Source organism: Ptychodera flava, chromosome 13 (genome assembly GCF_041260155.1).
Source record: "Ptychodera flava strain L36383 chromosome 13, AS_Pfla_20210202, whole genome shotgun sequence".
In the NCBI taxonomy this organism is placed as follows: Eukaryota; Metazoa; Hemichordata; class Enteropneusta; family Ptychoderidae; genus Ptychodera; species Ptychodera flava.
In genome coordinates this window covers 547,410-566,610 of record NC_091940.1, presented here as the reverse complement: position 1 = coordinate 566,610, position 19,201 = coordinate 547,410, and the positions used below count along the sequence as shown (strand labels likewise).

The 19,201-nt window shown below is 38.4% G+C and overlaps 1 protein-coding gene across 2 annotated transcripts in view; it reads left to right on the top strand.

Moving 5' to 3' along the window:
- LOC139148629 (sodium leak channel NALCN-like) overlaps positions 1-19,201 on the top strand; it is a 548,532-nt gene that overhangs the window by 95,433 nt on the left and 433,898 nt on the right. For both annotated transcript variants that reach the window (XM_070720114.1, XM_070720115.1), the window contains exon 8: positions 18,496-18,600. In XM_070720114.1, the coding sequence (XP_070576215.1) occupies positions 18,496-18,600 (105 nt within the window). The remainder of the gene's footprint in view (positions 1-18,495; positions 18,601-19,201) is intronic.

Genomic DNA, 19,201 nt, shown 5'->3' with positions numbered 1-19,201 from the left:
GAATAAAAAGGTTTGATCGCGCGCGATCACGCTGGTTGTACACAATGCTATGTACTGTACCAGTACAGTGAAAATACATGACTAAAATGATCAACATTGCCTATATATGTAGACCAGCAACAAGCACAATGCCTAACACAAAAATTACACTCAAGACCATGATCGGCAAGCCAGAGCAGGACACGGGAGATGTTGTTGGGAGACCGTCACCGCGTTGACGTACACGGATATAGAGAATCCGGTCCCACAACGTACCGGCCCGCTACGACTTGGCCCACAACCAACTGTTGATCACCATGTCTTACTTCTCCTACTATTACGTGGTAAGAAATAGTAAAATGACAGGAAACAATAGACAAAACGAGCGGGTTTTCGCGGCATTTGGCAGGAAAATTGCACGGCTACACCGTGCATAGACGTATCGAGAGATCCTGTGCCCCGGTCCTGTGCACGGTCATGGCAGTGATCCAACCGCTAGCTGGTGTAGGCCTACCGGTGCTGGGCAAACTTCGTTGTTGTACCTCCTGATTGCCGGTAGGTCTGAATCCTCTTTCAGTGAGATAACCCCCACATAACAAGAAGACCTATGAAAGGTACTTCGCTTGACTTGATACCTGTACTCGGAATTCTCGTTTGCACCCCCAAGCGGGGTAAACTTTGTAGTTGAGTTGGATTCTCCACAGCCGAGTGTAGCGCGCCATATACCCGGTTTGACACGGACGTTCATACAGACCACGGAACGGAACAGATGCAGAGATGCTTCTTGCTGCAGCGGGCATTGCTCTGCGAGCTGTAGATTTCTGTAGTTTGGGTTGTTGTCTTTGTACTCCTGTCGGGCCTCTTGAAATGAAAGCTCTCGTCCTTGCTAGCGATGTCGAAAACTAGAGCCCGGTCGTTGATAGTCTGTTGGCGTATACATGCGTACATGCCTACGCGCTATAGCTCTATAGCTCGAGCGATAACAGTAGCCGAGCCCTATTCAACTGATTCAAGAAAATCATGAGCAAATGTGATCTCAATCCAGCGTGCAATTATTGTTCAATATTCAGCAGATATTTAACTTAGATTAATTGACCTTTTATTGCGTGTTACATTTGGTTAGTTGGTATGTTTGTGACAGATCAGCCGTCATTTTAACAAGCGGCAATATCGCAAACATTACAATCAACCCGTAACATGTGCGGCGTTCTTGGATTTGTTTACAACAGAGGGGGACCCCCTCAGGAGGATGCGCAGCGCGACGACCACTGCGCTTTAAGTTTCAAACATTTGTCTCTTCAGTGTGCTTTCTCTGAGTATGTACAGTCTCAACTTATTCAACAGAACTCACTTACAATCTGAATCACAGATAAACACCTTCTTCATCAATACATGTGTCACAAAAGGTTATTCTCTAGACTCTAAATAACACAGCAGAGCTCTGTCAACTGTTGAGTTGCTTGTTCTTTCAAAACCGCTGGTCAGACAGCTTTAATATTTGGTTTACAAGTCCCTAGGATGACCTAAGTGAGATAATTTCATACAGTCAGGAAATACATAATTTTGTATCCATGTCTATAGTAGCTTCAGGGACTTTGGCCCTATGTTTTCATTTTTGCACTTGCACAACTTCCAAGAATATTTGTGCAAAGTTTCAAGAAAATGACACCACAACCTAATTTTGACGTAATTCGTAGTACTTCACCTTAACATTGATCATATGTCAACATACTTGTGCCTGACAGTTGCTCAGTTTTACCCAATGAAATAGCAAATCAAAAAATGCCTGAAAGGTAGATCTTTATTTCAATGTGTAGTATACTTGTGCAGTTTCAGCTATAAGAGTCAATTTGGATCGTTACATACAGCTTTTCATAATATTTTGTATCTCAATAACTTTTCATTTTTTGTGACTTTAGAAATAAAGTTTCTTTGTATAAAGATACTATGTTTTTTATTCAGTGTTCTTTAACCCTTTGCGCCCCATTGCAACAATGTTGCAACATTTTTGCAGAGACCAGCAGAAAATGTGCATACCGGGGTCCCCAAATCCCAAAACTTTCACTCAGTGCAAATACAGTGAACGTATTTTTAGCTCCGCTGTCAGCGACACGGAGCGGAGCTTATCAAATAGGTTTTTCCGTCGTCGTCCATTGTCGTCCGTCGTCATCCGTCAACAATTGCCTTCTCCTCTGAAACCGCAAGTCCGATTGCTTTGAAATTTTATGTGCAGTTCAATTGGGGTGACCTCACTTGAGTTTGTTCAAATTGTGGTGAAATTTGCATATTTGTATTTTTAAGGCAATTTTTGTCATTTTTGGTAAAAAGATCTTTAAAAATCTTCTTCTTCAAATCTACCAGTCAGATAGCTTTGATATTTGGTACATATGTCCCTAGGGATGATCTTTTTCAGATTTGTTCAAATTGTGGAGAAATATGCAAATTTGCATTTTTAAGGCAATTTTTGCCAATTTTGGTCAAAAAATGTATTTCTCAAAAAGTACTGGTCTGATAGTTTTGAAATTTGGTATACAGGTTTCTACAGATGAACTAAGTAATATATGTTGAATCTCTGATGAAATTTGCAATTTTGTATTTTTGGGGCAATTTTTGCCATTTTTGGTCAAAAAAATGTGTATTTTCAAAACTACTCATCTGATAGCTTTGAAATTTGGTTTACAGGTTCCTTATGATGAAGTTAATGATATTTATTGACATTATGATGAAATCTGCAATTTTGTATTTTGGGGGCAATTTTTGCCATTTTTGGTCAAAAAATGTGTGTATCCAAAACTACTCATCTGATAGCTTTAAAATTTAGTATACAGGTTTCTATAGATAAACTAAAAAGTATTTATTGAAATTATGATGAAATCTGCAATTTTGAATTTTTGGGGCAATTTTTCCATATTTGGTCAAAAAATGTGTTTCTCAAAAATTACTGGTCTAACAGCTTTCAAATTTGGTATACAGGTTTCTATAGATGAACCAAATTTGATCTTTTGAAATTATGATGAAATCTGCAAATTTTGTTTTTGAGGGCAATTGTTGCCATTTTGGTCAAAAAATGTGTTTCTCAAAAATTACTGGTCTAACAGCTTTCAAATTTGGTATACAGGTTTCTATAGATGAACCAAATTTGATCTTTTGAAATTATGATGAAATCTGCAAATTTTGTTTTTGAGGGCAATTGTTGCCATTTTTGGTCAAAAAATGTGTTTCTCAAAAATTACTGGTCTAACAGCTTTCAAATTTGGTATACAGGTTTCTACAGATGAACTAAGTAATATATATTGAATCTCTGATGAAATCTGCAATTTTGTATTTTTGGGGCAATTTTTGCCATTTTTGGTCAAAAAATGTGTATTTTCAAAACTACTCATCTGATAGCTTTGAAATTTGGTTTACAGGTTCCTTATGATGAAGTTAATGATATTTATTGACATTATGATGAAATCTGCAATTTTGTATTTTTGGGGCAATTTTTGCCATTTCTGGTCAAAAAATGTGTATTTCCAAAACTACTCATCTGATAGCTTTAAAATTTGGTATACAGGTTTCTATAGATGAACTAAAAAGTATTTATTGAAATTATGATGAAATCTGCAATTTTGAATTTTTGGGGCAATTTTTCCATTTTTGGTCAAAAAATGTGTTTCTCAAAAATTACTGGTCTAACAGCTTTCAAATTTGGTATACAGGTTTCTATAGATGAACCAAATTTGATCTTTTGAAATTATGATGAAATCTGCAAATTTTGTTTTTGAGGGCAATTGTTGCCATTTTTGGTCAAAAAATGTGTTTCTCAAAAATTACTGGTCTAACAGCTTTCAAATTTGGTATACAGGTTTCTACAGATGAACTAAGTAATATATATTGAATCTCTGATGAAATCTGCAATTTTGTATTTTTGGGGCAATTTTTGCCATTTTTGGTCAAAAAATGTGTATTTTCAAAACTACTCATCTGATAGCTTTGAAATTTGGTTTACAGGTTCCTTATGATGAAGTTAATGATATTTATTGACATTATGATGAAATCTGCAATTTTGTATTTTTGGGGCAATTTTTGCCATTTCTGGTCAAAAAATGTGTATTCCCAAAATGACTCATCTGATAGCTTTGAAATTTGGTCCACAGGTTTCTATAGATGAACTAAAAAGTATTTATTGAAATTATGATGAAATCTGCAATTTTGAATTTTTGGGGCAATTTTTCCATTTTTGGTCAAAAATGTGTTTCTCAAAAATTACTGGTCTAACAGCTTTCAAATTTGGTATACAGGTTTCTATAGATGAACCAAATGTGATCTTTTGAAATTATGATGAAATCTGCAAATTTTGTTTTTGAGGGCAATTGTTGCCATATTTGGTCAAAAAATCTGTTTCTCAAAAATTACTTGTCTAACAGCTTTCAAATTTGGTATACAGGTTTCTTTAGATGAACCAAATTTGATCTTTTGAAATTATGATGAAATCTGCAATTTTTGTTTTTGAGCGCAATTGTTGCCATTTTTGGTCAAAAAATTTTACTCTCAAAAAACTGCTCATCAGATAGCTTTGGTTGACATGTTCTTAGGGATGATCTGATGTGATATATTCAAAGTATGATGAAATCTTCAATTGTGTATTTTTGCAGCTATTTTAGCCACTTTTTTCTGGCCACTGCATTGAGCTATCAAAGATTTCCACCTTCTTCATCAACATGTATCAAAAATAGTTATTCTCTACATAAACACAGCGGAGCTATATCGGCCGCTAGGTCGCTTGTTTTTTAACTTCGCTATAAATTTCTTGGTCCTTGTTTTTATGAAATGATTTCTTTTACAGGCAGGAAGAACTTGAAAAATAAAAATAAAATGATTTTCTTATGATAAATATCACTGTTTTTTTTTTATGTGTGACAGAAATGACTTAGTTGAATAGTTGGAAAAATTGTTGAACGTCATGAAACTTTCCTGTGTAAAATTTAAATTTAAACACCTTATCAAAATAAACAATTTGGACCAAAGGCTAAACTTATTATGTTATATCTCGGTAACGTAGTTCAATTTTATCATGAATTCTACACTCTGAATTTCTTACCTGAGGCAGTGTGGCACGTCAGTTACCCTGACGGTAAAGTACTATTTAAAATTTTCTAAGACTTCAGAAACAAGCAAATGTCACGAACGTTCATGAAGGCAAAAGTTTTGGCAACAAAAATAGCCAACGTTTTAAAGTCATTTGAAAGTATAAACGTTTCCAAGCAATAATATATATACAGTACATATTTCCGTGTGAAATTTAGACGGTGTTCCCCTTCAAGGTCATCAGAGTTCACGTAGACGTTGTTTTGTCTTCATACCGGAAGTCACTCAATGCCGCAAAATTGACGCATGGTACTCCAAGAAACACTCGTTCTTACACAGATGCACGTTGCACTGCTTACATTCCCAAGTTGTTTCAACAGGGTAGCCTTGTAAAACCGCCAATCAGCTGACTTGCTAGATCAAGGTGATAATCTTTCTGCCGATATCTTCGTCAAGGTTTGGTGTATGTGCAATGCTGTACAATATAAAGGCGTTGATGATCATCCGATTGACAAAAAACCAGAACAAGTACTTCCAAAACTTCATGTACTTGTTGTTGATCGGGTAGTACGAAGCCATCTGGTCACTGAGGTCGACGCCGCCTATGTACTTATTGTACTCCCTCACCACTGTTGGGACAAATATCTCCTTCCCCTTCCTCTGAACTTCCAGGCCGCCAGGATTGCAGTTTGAACTAAGCAGGGTCACATCATGCTTGTCGTGCCACAAAATAGCTGTGATTTCACCGCTTGCTCGGTAGACGTAGTCACCTGGTTTCCGCTTCATCGCTGGCTTTGACACTGCAGCCGGAAGTCCTTTACTGTTCTTGCGAACTGTGCTGCAAACGTACGTTTGCCTGTTCAACAAGTCGACAGCAAGGCAAAGGGAACTGAAGAAATTATCATAGTAAATATGATGTCCTAATCCAAAATATCTGCTGGTCAGATCAACAACGACACTGTAGCCAAGACCATGTTGCGTGTGCTCTCCCTTTCCAGCGTACGGGATCATATCGAACGTATAACCAGTGCGTGGACATGCAGCTGACCAGATTTTAAATCCCCACTTTACAGGCTTCGCTGGCATATACTGAATCATCGGTGATTGCCCAGCGAATTTACACATAGCTTCGTCGATCGAAATTTCTCTGAAAGGGATGAACTTCGTGGGAAATTTAGAACGAAGTTGATCGATCATCGGCTGAACTTTGTATATCCGATCTCTGCCTGGGTCTTGTCGGTCAGGTTTGCCATACGGATCGTTGACATGAAAATACTGGTTCAACTTCAGGAAACGATTTCGGGACATGACTTTCGCTATCCCCGGTACATGAAGACGGTCGTCTGTTGACCAGTAGTCGCGTATTTCGGGCAATGAGTGAATACCCATCAAAATGAAAACACCAATATACGCTTTAATCTCATTTCTGTCAACCGGACTCCATTCAGTGTCGACTTTCTGTGAAAGATCCTGTCTGAACTGCGCGTATTTCGTTTCGCAGACCAGATGATCGAGAAAGTCGTCTGTCATGAACAGTTGGAAAAAATCCAACTGATCACCCGTACACCCCAGATTGTGAAATGGGCCAGATTCGTCGCCGTTGAAAGGAAATAAAGTTATTTCGTCATTTGAAGTTTCTGACCACTCCAGATCGGCTACAGTAACGTCGTCTGCATGTAGATCTTTGATCAAACGCTGGGCGAGTTCAGCAGGATCGATGTCACTCGCGCTGCCATTTTCCTGTCGATATGTTTCCCTCGCAATCTCCACTCGCAGTTGTTGTTCAGATATTTCCTCTGTTGTGAAACCTTCAAAATCGCTGTCAGAATCAGAGTCCCCAAAGAAAATGTCCCAAACGGTGTTGTTTCTCACTTCCGGGGTGGACATATCAAAACAAACTTTAAATAAATGAATATTTAAATCTGTAGTTTTCCCACGGTGCAAGGTCGCATCACTCAAAGAAAAGTTCAGGGCGTCTGTGTGTGTGGGGCGGGAAAAAATCTTTTATTCATGAAGGGGGCGGGAAAATGTATTCATTTATGTGTGAGGTCGTAGCTAGGTAAGATGTTGTCAAACATCATTGATGCATGTGTAGTCGTCACGACAAAAACTAACGATGTAATCAATCCTTGTTTACTAATTAAAAATGCAGCCCTATTGAGGCCGTAACAGAATCACTGTACTGCGTTTACACAGGCCGTGTCAAGCCTAACCGGGCGTACGTGAATACAATTAGTGGGGCCGTCTCAGGCCGAATCGGAGCGCAAAGGGTTAAAGACATTTTCAGGTTTGTAAATAGTATTCCTTCAAGAATACTTAATAAATAAAAAAAAAACATTTTCGTAAGGGCCCCACAACATAACATAGCAGCCTTTAAGTCCCAATAGAGTTCATCTTCTTTTGGGCAGTGCTAGTGTCCCATAGGTACCCTACTTGTGTCTAATAGGGTGGCCCTACAGGGAAGACTGCTGGTGGACCCTGCTGGTGTCTTATAGGGCAGTCCTATAGGGACCCCCTGTAGTGGCCTATAGGGTGGCCCTATAGGGCGGCCCTATAGGGACCCCTCTAGTGTCCTATAGGGCGGCCCTATAGGGAACACTGCCAAAATACTATAAGACCGCCCTATAGGGCAGTCCTATATGATTTCCAAATAGGGTCCAGTAGGGTTTTTACATGTAGCTCCCATTTGCCATACATATATGGCAATGGGAGGTTATATGGTTGAAAAAAGTCTGTATGTGAGATGTCTGTCTGTCTGTATGTATGTATGTATCTATGTATGTATGGATGTCTGTCCGTCCCATGCAAAAACTCTGAAACTGCTGCATGTATAAAGCTGATTTTTGTTGAGTGATGTCATATATGGTCTAGATGTGCTGTTGTTAAAATAAACTAGTTAGTCTCATGGATATGCAAATGAGGTAGAAAAAAGGGTGAAAATGATCAAAAATCAATAACTCAGGAACTACTCTTTTGATCATTGTCATATTTGGTTTTTAGGTACCTTTGGCCCCACTCATTCAAACATATAGAATTGGTGTCAATATTGGCTGCTTTCTATTTTTAATGATTTTTTCCTCTAATTTTTTTTAACATTTCAGTAAAAAAATGTTTCCTCTGAAACTAATGGTCTGTTCGTTTTAAAATTTGGTTTGCAGGTTTCTTGTGATGACCCAAAATAAGATTCATCGAAATTATGGCAAAATTTGCATATTTGTATTTTTGGGCAATTTTTGCCATTTTTGGTCAAAAAAATCTTCTTTGAAACTATGTATGCCATTACTTTCTAATCGGGTGTGCAGGTTCCTTGGAGTGACCTGAAGATGGCTGGGTGAACTAAAGGCGAAATTTGCAAATTTGTGGCACTTTTTGCAATGCTTTCAAATTCGGTACACAGGTGAAATGTAGTAGGTCATTCATTTAAAGTCAAGTACTGCCAGTGTGAATGAGCAGATTATGATTGTGCTGTTCCAGGCTGAGGTGTTATTTATAGGAATGATGCAATGTTAGACCGTAATTGATATTTAACTGAATTTGACTTACATTGTATGTAACTCTTGTACTGTGTATACCCTATCAATTCACCCAGAAAAAAATAATTTATATGATTTTAAATAATTGAATTATTAGGAAATCAACGGAGCCCAAATAATTTTAGTGTAGAATTATTAGAAAGTTCAACATTTTTGACAGTTCATAGTGAAATGTTTACCATTTTGGATGATTAAAACATGTAAAGGCAACTTTCCTGAATCCCAACTTTGACATATTCTGTACTGTCATGAATCGTTCTCTGTATGCTATCTAAGAGAAATTGCTCAAAATAGTTTGTCATGATAGGTTGGCCAAATAAAGAGAGATAGAGAAAGTTCTGATTTCCAGTTGTGGTCAACTTGATAAGGATTAACCCTTTCCTTCCTATGTTATGGAGGTATTCTGTATACCCTTATGGCCTGAATAAAAACTTGAATATGACAACATTTAACAACATGACAGATATTTTGATATGTAAACATACCTGCCAACCAAAGTAGTATATTTTCTTAATCACTATTAAATTCTCTTTTGTTTTAACAACAATGTAACAAAATGTTGCAATTTGCAACATTAATCATTTCCATAAATGTAACAATTCAACTGGATGTTTTCCTTTTTGGGCCTTGAATACAAAAACTACTGAACAAGAAACAACTGTACTGAACAACATTACTCATCTTTTTTTGTAATTTTTGCTGCAGTTTTAAGGTTTCAATTTCTCAGAATTCTTTTTTTCCGTGCTGGTTCTCTTCCCTGGAGCTCTTCATCATCAAACTGGTAATCCTTCATAAAGTGGTACCGATAGAAGCAGGGATCAGGGCACATTCTCACTCCACACGCTCTGCAGGCGTACTTTGTTTCTTTCCTTTGAAGATGTACTTTGCATGTAGAAGTGGTGTCTTTCCTTTCAGGTGCATGCTCTTTTGTCCTGTCAAACCTTGCATCAGGAGGAAGAGGTGCTGATGGACGGCAACCTGGCTGTCAACAAAATGACCTACCACCGATGAGCTGATCACACAGTTCCTCACGGAATGCTAGCATTGATTTCTTTGTTTCAGGATGGGCTTTCTTGTACAGCAGGAAAGCATTCAAGATTGCAACCTCCAACAGATACCAAAAGATCTGAAAATACCATGTCTGTCCTTTCATGTGCCTCTTGTAGGACTGCAGACGTTGGTCAGCTAAGTCCACTCCACCCATATAGTTGTTATACTGGGCAATTGCTTCTGGTCTGTCAACTTCCTGGCGAGTCCATCTGCCACCCTGATTCACAGATCTCAGCACTGTGTGTGAGTTGTTGTTGACTGGTGTTGTTGCCAATAAAGATACGTGGGCTGAATCTTTCCACACAATAGCAGTCATACCATTTTTTTGCCAATAAACAGACTCTCCACATCTCAGACCTTTCACAATCAGAATGGATTTCGTCATGTCATCAGGCAGCCCTTTTCTGTTCATTCTCACCGTGCCACAGGCCAAGATCTTTGGCTCTTCCGATTCAGTGTATAAAGTTGTACTTGTGTAGTAATTGTCACTGAACAGATAATGTCCTTTGTTGAAGTATGGCTGGCACAGTTGAAGAACAACTTCATTTGTTGGTGAATCACTGAGGTGCAAAGTTTCCTTCCCTGTGTACACCTTTGCATTGAGAACATATCCTGATTTTGCCTCTGCTAAAGTGAAGACTTTTATCCCCCACTTAGTCGGCTTGTTCTTTATGTACTGGCGGAATGATATACGTCCCTTGAACTTTATCATGGTCTCATCAACAGACAAACACCGCGCGGGATTTACGTATTTTCTAAAGTTATCGGTGATTATGTTCCACAATCGACGTATCTTCCAAAGTTTGTCAAATGCCGGATCAGCTCTATCATGAATAGCACTGTCATTGTCAACAAAGTGAAGATAGCGTAGTATTTGACAGTACACATCTCTCGGCATTGTAGTACTGAAGGCAGGCAATCGCGTACGCCAGAAATTCGACCAGTAATCTTTGAAAGATCCCTTTCTATCGACCAGAACCATTGCGATGGTTAGTCCGAGAAAAACTTCAAGGTGTTCGATATTTATGCCGTTCTCAGGCCAGTCTGATTTTGGGCCGTTAGCTTCGCCTGCATGCTGTTGGTTCGCGTATCGGTTGGTTTCGGTAACGATGTAGTTCATTACAACTCCCGTAAAAAACAGTTGGAAAAGTTCCAGCACACTCCGGTTGTCAACTTCCCGCGCAACACCAACGTTCTCATCATCAAAATCTATATCGTCTCTCCTTTCAAAATCACGACTCCACTCACCCGAATCGTCATCAGAGTCACCATTACTCGAAGTTGTTGAAGCGCGCGATGTCGGTCTTGATTCGGCATCAACGTTACTTCCGGGTTGATCAGTGCCGTCGATGTCAGAAATTTCATAGTCGGACCCAACTTCATCGTCAGACGATTCATGTCGAGTACATAGACGAGCAAGAGGTATATTATCCTCGATATCAGACTCAGTGAAACCATAGAAAGAGTCACTGCTACTATCACAGAATATGTCAGCGATACGGTGTCCGACTTCCAAACTATCGCTCGGATCGGCCATTTTTAAAGTTTGGGAATGAAAACTCAGAGCAAAACGGAAGCAAAACAAGCGCAGAGGTCACATAATATTCAACAGCCGGCTTATCGTATATCATTAGAAAGCCCGGGAAATCCCCTAAACAATGATCAATAGGGTGTACCCCTATAGGAAGAATTCTTTATTCAAATAGGGTTTAAAGTTCAACTATGGCTTTTCTCGTAGTTCGCCTGTGAGGGCGCTCCCATTTTCCTACGTGTTTTCACGTAGTGCGGAAGGAAAGGGTTAAATAAAGTTACAGTTTGAGTGAAAAAATAGAGTGGTCAATTAAAGAGTGGTCAAAGTGATAGGGTTTTTATGGTAAAGCTGGGCTTTAAGATTCCTCATGTTCTATTAATAGCAATTATGCAATCTGTGTAAACAGTGCAATGAAAGAGTTACATGATTCCTTATAATGCTTTTGATGACCTTGAACTTCTTAAGTTGCAAACATTCGTCTCTTCAGTGTGCTTTCTCTGAGTACGTACAGTCTCAACTTATTCAACAGAACTTACTTGCAATGTTAATTTGAGAGTTAAAATGTGCTTGGTTAATAGGATGAAAATACTGATAAAGATAAGAAGCTGAAGATTATTTATAACCTAACAGATATGCTGTTTTTTTTTAGTCCCCACGGACACCTTATAGGTTTGGTCATGTCCGTCGGTGTGTGCGTGCGTGCGTGCGTCTTTGCGTCCGTCCGTCCGTCCGTTCGTGCACGCAGATATCTCAGACATGCCCAGGTCAATTTCTTTCAAACTTTGCACATAGACTCCCATGTATAAGGCAGTCTCCATAGACTCCCATGTATAAGGCAGTCTCCATAGACTCCCATGTATAAGGCAGTCCATAGACTCCCATGTATAAGGCCAAGAAAAATTAAAATTTAGTTTCTCATCGTATTCATATTGCAAAAAGGATGCAGTGACACAGTTTTTAGTCCCCATGGATGAAGTCCAGGTGGCGAATAGATTGGGTCATGTCTGTCCATTAGTCCATCCGTGAGTCCATCCGTGAGTCCATCCGTTCACGCAGATATCTCAGATATTTTGACAAAATGTCACGTGACCTTGGTGACCTTTGACCTCAAATATATATATTTGTCCATAACTCAGTAACCACAAGTGCTACACCCTTCATATATGGTATGATGGGTCAACTTATGACGCCACATATTGTACCTCGTTAATTATGCACATATCTAATTTTGAGCAAGCCAATCGAGCTAGAGGTCTGATTTTTGGTATATAGGGATAACTTGGCAATACAATTTTTTTGACAAAATGAACTTGACCTCGGTGACCTTTGATGTCAAATATACATATTTGTCCATAACTCAGTAACCACAAGTGCTACACCCTTCATATATGGTATGATGGGACAGCTTATGACGCCACATATTGTACCTCATTAATTATGTGCATATCTAATTTTGAGCAAGCTAATCGAGCTAGTGGTCTGATTTTTGGTATATAGGGATAACTTAGCAATACAATTTTTTTGACAAAATGTCACATGACCTCGGTGACCTTTGACCTGAAATATACATATTTGTCCGTAACTCAGTAACCACAAGTGCTACACCCTTCATGTATGGTATGATGGGACACTTTATGACGCCACATATTGTACCTCATTAATTATGCACATATCTAATTTTGAGCGAGCCAATAGAGCTAGAGGTCTGATTTTTGGTATATAGGGATAACTTAGCACTACAATTTTTTTGACAAAATGTCACATGATCTCAATGACCTTTGACCTCAAATATACATATTCGTCCATAACTCAGGAACCACAAGTGCTACACCCTTGATATTTGGTATGATGGGACACCTTATGACACCACATATTGTACCTCATATTATGTGCATATCTAATTTCTAGCGAGCCAATAGAGCTAGAGGTCTGATTTTTGGTATATAGGTATAACTTGGCAATACACTATTTTGATAAAATGTCACACGACCTTAATGACCTTTGACCTCAAATATACATATTTGTCCATAACTCAGTAACCACAAGTGCTACACCTTTCATATATGGTATGATTGGACACCTTATGACGCCACATACTCTACCTCATCAATTATGCACATATCTAATTTTGAGAGAGGTATATTGGGATAACTTAGCAATACAATTTTTTTTTCAAAATGTCACGTGACCTTGATGACCTTAGACCTTGATTATACATATATATGCATAACTCAGTAACCACAAGCTCTATACGCTTCAATTTTGATAGGATATTAGACCTTTAGATTTCACATCTCGTACCTCATTTATTATGCACATATGTATTTCTTGGCTGGCCAACACAGCTAGAGGTCTGATCTTTTTTCCCTATTTAGAACCATAACTTAGACCTGCGTCTTGTTATAAATTGGGAAAAATGACATAGACCTATGTGCCCATAGATGTGAACTTATACACTCCAGTGATACTTCTTAATGACCACATTTCCCTGCCCCATCAAGACTAATACTCCTTTAACAAGTGGGGACTATGTCATTGTCAATGACTTGTTGACATAATCTTGATAAGCAAGGCATGTTTACTTTAATTAGAATGTAATTAACTCTTGTTTATATTATTATAAGAAGTAGTACCGGGTATCAAGTTGAACAAGCTGATATTGATAGGTTGGGCGGCTGTTGGAGGTTAAAAGCTGTAAAAATAAATGTATGTATGTATGCATGTCTAACTGTCTGTCTGTCTATCTGTATGTATGTATGTATGTATGTATGTATGTATGTATGTACATGTATGCATGCATGCATGTATGAATGTATGTATGTTAGTATGTGCGGATGTATGTCCATCCACATTAAAAACTCCTAAACCGCAGCACCTACCATCTTAGTATTTGGTGGACAGGTGCACCCAGGGGTGAAGATGTGAATTTGTTCAAATGAATATGTCAAAGTCAAAAATATGCAAATGTTGGGGAAAAAAAAAGAAAAATCCTGCAAATTGCTAAAACTCTGTAACCACTGACCAGATTTGGTTGAAACTTGGTATGCAGGCTCTGTATAGTGACTTTAGTTAGCTTTCTTCAAATTGTGGTGAAATGTTGAAAGTTGTATTTTTTGGGGCGATTTTCCCATTTCTGGTCAAAAAATCTTATTTTCTGAAAGCGCTCATCCTATTGCCTTGAAAACTTGTATGTATTATCCCAGGGTTTGCCTTTGTCAGATTCGTTCGAATTGTGGTGAAATTTTCATATTTGTATTTTTGGGGCAATTTTTCCCATTTTTTGTCAAAAAATCATTTTCTCCCAAAGTATTTGTTGGATTGCTTTAAAACATGGTAGTCGTGATCCTAGGGTTGTTTTCTGTCAGATATATAAAAGTCATTATGAGATGGAGCATTTCATATTACTGGGGTATAAGATTAATTTGGACTTACAATGGAATTTTCTTAGTAATCAACCTGTAAGAATGCAATGTCATGTGTGTACTAGTACTTAGTATTTCTGTAAAATGGGAGCACAGTGTCATTGACACTATTTTTTTTAAGTGCTGGATAGTTATGGAACTTTTTCTTGTGGTGGTGTTGGTCTGCGGCTTGTTTGGGCATATTGCTCAGACTGATAAGATTTGCGAAGACTGTTTACTGCTGACTTGAAGATACCGAGCTGACCGGTGGAGAGTTTGAGACAGGCGATGCTTTCTTCCTGTAGATTTATAAGAGCTCTGTGGTTGTCACATTCATGTTTTATGAGAATTTCTATGGTTTTTGATGATAGCCCATACCTTGTAGCCCACTCAGTAAAAGGTTCTTCTGCTGGATTTTGATGCTGCATGCTGTACAGGAGTCTCAGGTAAACATGCTGATGTGTAAAGCTGGTCAGTTTGCTGTGCACTGGTAGTCTCTAGCATAGTGGCAGTTGCATATGGAGCTGAAAGAAAGGCTATGTCTGCTAGCAGCATGCAGTTGTTGCTGACAATTTGACCCAATCTCTGTCCCCTATATATACCTGAAGGAAGGCCAGTGCTAAAAGGTCTCATTAGCCTCACAAAGCCAGGGTCTAAAAGAAAAGACCCTAAAAAGTTACATTTGCAAATCAGTAGAAAGCAGATTACTTAATTTAAAAATCATCAGTAAATAAACTATAACACTTAGCAAAAACAGCATTAACACTGCTATAAACATAAACTGTTCAGGATTAAAGACACACCTATGCATTCAAAATTCCAAATAAACTATGAAGATTAACGATGCGACTCAGGTTCAAAGGTCAATTTTAGCAAATTTTTTTTTATTTCAAATTTCGAACCACTGAAACGTGGTCTTTCTTTTGGGGAAAGGTGTTGGGTCACATCGTACCGGGAAATTCCTGAAATATTACTAAAATGGCAAACTATCAGCTACACCGCTTGCCATTATTTCCCTTTTGTCTTAACGGTCGCGGATTACCGACCACGATATCTTTGATAAACACGCAGAGATTATGTATAGGCTTTGCGGTATAGTGCGCATGCGCTAGCTTCAAGTTAGGCTCAGCGTTTTGAACTCCGCATGTATCGGTACGTCGAGCTGACCAAAGCCGGCGCTCGCGCTCCGTACCGTCGAAAAAGCAAGCGAGGTCCACAAAAGCGGGCCTGAAAAAGACGGCAACTTGCGCAAAGGTCGATTTAAATGTAAAACAATCCGACTTTGGCTCATACTCCCTGTAATAACGATCAAGAATGCAGTGAAGAGTCAGATTTGGCCGAGGACGCAGACGATAACGGAGACGTGCTCAGTTCAACAACTTTGAAAGTATTTGACACGCTGCTTTTCGAACATATTATATGCTGATTACATACCCGAGTCCAAAAATTAGCCTGAGCGAGATGAAACTTCTGTTAGTTGCGATAATTTTATCACTCTTGCTGTACATGCTTGGTGTTAGTATCGTGTTCTTTTATATTTTTAAACTCGAGTTTTCTATCGTGCAGTCTTTTCGTGTCTGCTGAGAAACCTTGAACAACACCGTACCCGACAACACGCGACATTTATGTCAAGGAGTTTCCCAAGCCAGTGCAGGAGTTCATACACACATAATGTAGATTCACAAGAGCAAGTTCACCGATCTGCTAATTTTTCGAAACGAAATGCGAATATTTTTTTTATTTCATGCCTTTTCTTTCTTTAAATATAACCCAAAAATTAAATTACGTCAAACGTGAATTGCGAGGGTTCACAAATGATTATTGTGTGCGTGTTGTCTGAATAAAACTTATCAATTACCCGCAGACTCCACAGCTGCTAGCTGGACCTCAACACTGAACGTAAAACAAACCCGGCTCAACTTCTAGAAGTGCTGAAACTAGCAATTTTTGCTATATGAGGTCAGTCATCGAAAGTTTGACTAAAAGTAAAAATCTTCGAAATAATTATGTGTGCGCTGGTATTGCGCAAGTCGAGTGACTCCACTGTAGACTAGTCGATACTCTGTCTCTCGGAACACGCTGTCGATGACAGCCTGCACTGTTCTACGCTACGGCGTGATTATTATTAGTTTGATAAAATCGGTACAAGAACACATATAAATAAACTTTGAAAAAATAACACGAGTCAATCTCTCCCGTCGTAACGAAGGGCGACAAGTTTGCAGTGCGGTGCAAAAGCTAAGAAAATACGACAGACATTTTATGTTGTCAAGAGTTACGTGTGTTCGTCTCATCTTGAGGTAGGAAAACTAGCAAGTGACGTCCCGTTTGCACAGTGTCGGCGCTAACATGAACTTGACAATCACTTTTCACAAAGAACATGCATAAATTGCCGATCGCGAGACAGGAAGTAGACAACTTGAGTCAAGAACAAGTGAATGCCCGACGCAATCGCGCGACGACAGCACATAAGTCTCGATCGGAGAGACTTTTTACGCAAGTTTCGACGTCTTCGTCTTGACTGTGAACTCTGGTAACCAGATTGTAACCGTTGAGACAACAGTATACAGTTAATATGCTAGTTAAACGTTCCAAAATGGATTAAATCGCTAATTACCCTCTGTGTTTGTTGTGTAAATACCACCCACTGCTGGCACTAAGCATTTGCCAGTTCAGTGTATAATTTCTTTCTATTTTCACACGATCTGCAATCCTAAACATATTCAAAATTCCCAAAACTGACTCTAAATATTTCAACTTAGTCCTGGTGTAAGAAAATTCGCAGAAAATAGTGCGCGAGTCGGACTTCTTGGTCACAATGTGTGACGCATAGGTCGTTTACACAAATTGTCGATTTTCTCAGTTCCGTTTTTGGCAGTGCGTACATTATTCAAATAAGTATAAGTCGGCGGCGCCTGGACAGACTAGCCTGATTTTTCACCTGTGGACAGTGAATGAATATATCTGAAAGACCGTGTCTCAGATTTCCGATAAAGGGCCTGGAACTGAAGATATCCTGACAAACGTGAACAAAGGCCGATAATTTATGCAAAAAACGTCAAGTTGACACTTTGAAGGTGCATTGTGCGAAAACAAAAGCGAATTTCAAAAATCCGGGACACGGTTTTTTGCCCAGTATACCCAGCCGTCGATTGCCGTAAACAGATCACCAAGGCCGATTGGAGATTTGTACTTACACTTTTTTTAGTAAAAAAACTAAAAAACACGTGTTTTTGTGTAAAACAGCCGTATGCGCACTGTTTTTAAAAAACTAACAAATTTTCTGAACTCTTCGGTGACCGAGCAGATAGAAAAAGTACCACATGTCGGGTGTGTGACCACGTATTCTTTGTGAAAATGAGGATTGAAAATAAGTGACAATGAACCCGAGTCGCTACCTTAAAGATACACCTTTGACTAGAAAATCTTCTAACATAAACTTTAAAGATTACAATACACCAGTGACATTTAAACTTCTATCAACACATGACACTATCCATTATTACATGTTACCTTAATCTTCTATGCAAAACAATATTATAAGAGGACACCTTTACTTAGGTATGGCAGATTGTATAGTATGATGTACGAGGTTGCATGGTATTTTGTAAGTGTGTGTGATTAACAGTTGCAACAGTTGCCAACCATTTTAGACTGCAATGGACGGCGCATCAAAATATGTTCAAATGCACTTGACTATGATTATCACAAGCTAATGTCCATAGAAACTATTAAATATTGTGTATACAACTCACTCTGGGTTGCACATGTATCCAAATGTGAGCAAAGTGTTATTGACACCATATTTGTGTAAATGGAAACACTGAATACAAAGTCAATAGTTTCTCAGTCACTTTCAGGATATGTTTTGACCAGTTTCCAAATTTACTAACCAAGTTGAAAGTATGTCATTTACACTTGTTGTTTACAGAATGTCTTCATTGCTGTGATTATTGAAGTTTTTGCAGAAATTCGTGTACAGTTTCAACAAATGTGGTCAAACAGTAGCAAGTCAACATCAACTCATGGCTCCCAGGTATTTAGAAAAATTACATCTTAAGTCCTATTGTTCTTTGATTTTCTTTAAATTAAATGAGAGTTTAATGATGTAATGCTGTTTTTAGCTTTGTTGTCATAAACATGGAGCTTTTCTAAAAGGTGGATGTGCTCAGTGTCTGGCATCTGTCAACTTTTTCTATTCAAAGCTTCTTCATCAAAAATGCCAGCCTGATTCCAATAATATTTGGAGTACAGGTCTCAAGGGATGATGTAATCAGATGTATTGATATTGTGATAAAATATGCAAAATTTGTATTTTTGAGACTACTTTTACTATTTTTTGGCAAAAATCTTCTCCTCATAATGACAGATCCCAGTAGTTAAACATTTGGTAGAGAGGTCCCTTGGGATGACCTTATTTAGAATTTTTGCAAATTGTGATAAAATATGCAAATTTGTATTTTTAAAACAATTTTCGTCATTTTCCGTCAAAATGTCATAAAAATCTTCTTCAAAACTGCTGGTCAGATAACTTCATATTTCAAATTTAGATGTACCTAACCACCTTTGTCTGATTTGTTCAAATTATGCAGTAATATGCAGATTTGTATTCTTGTGGCAATTTTGGCCATTTTTGG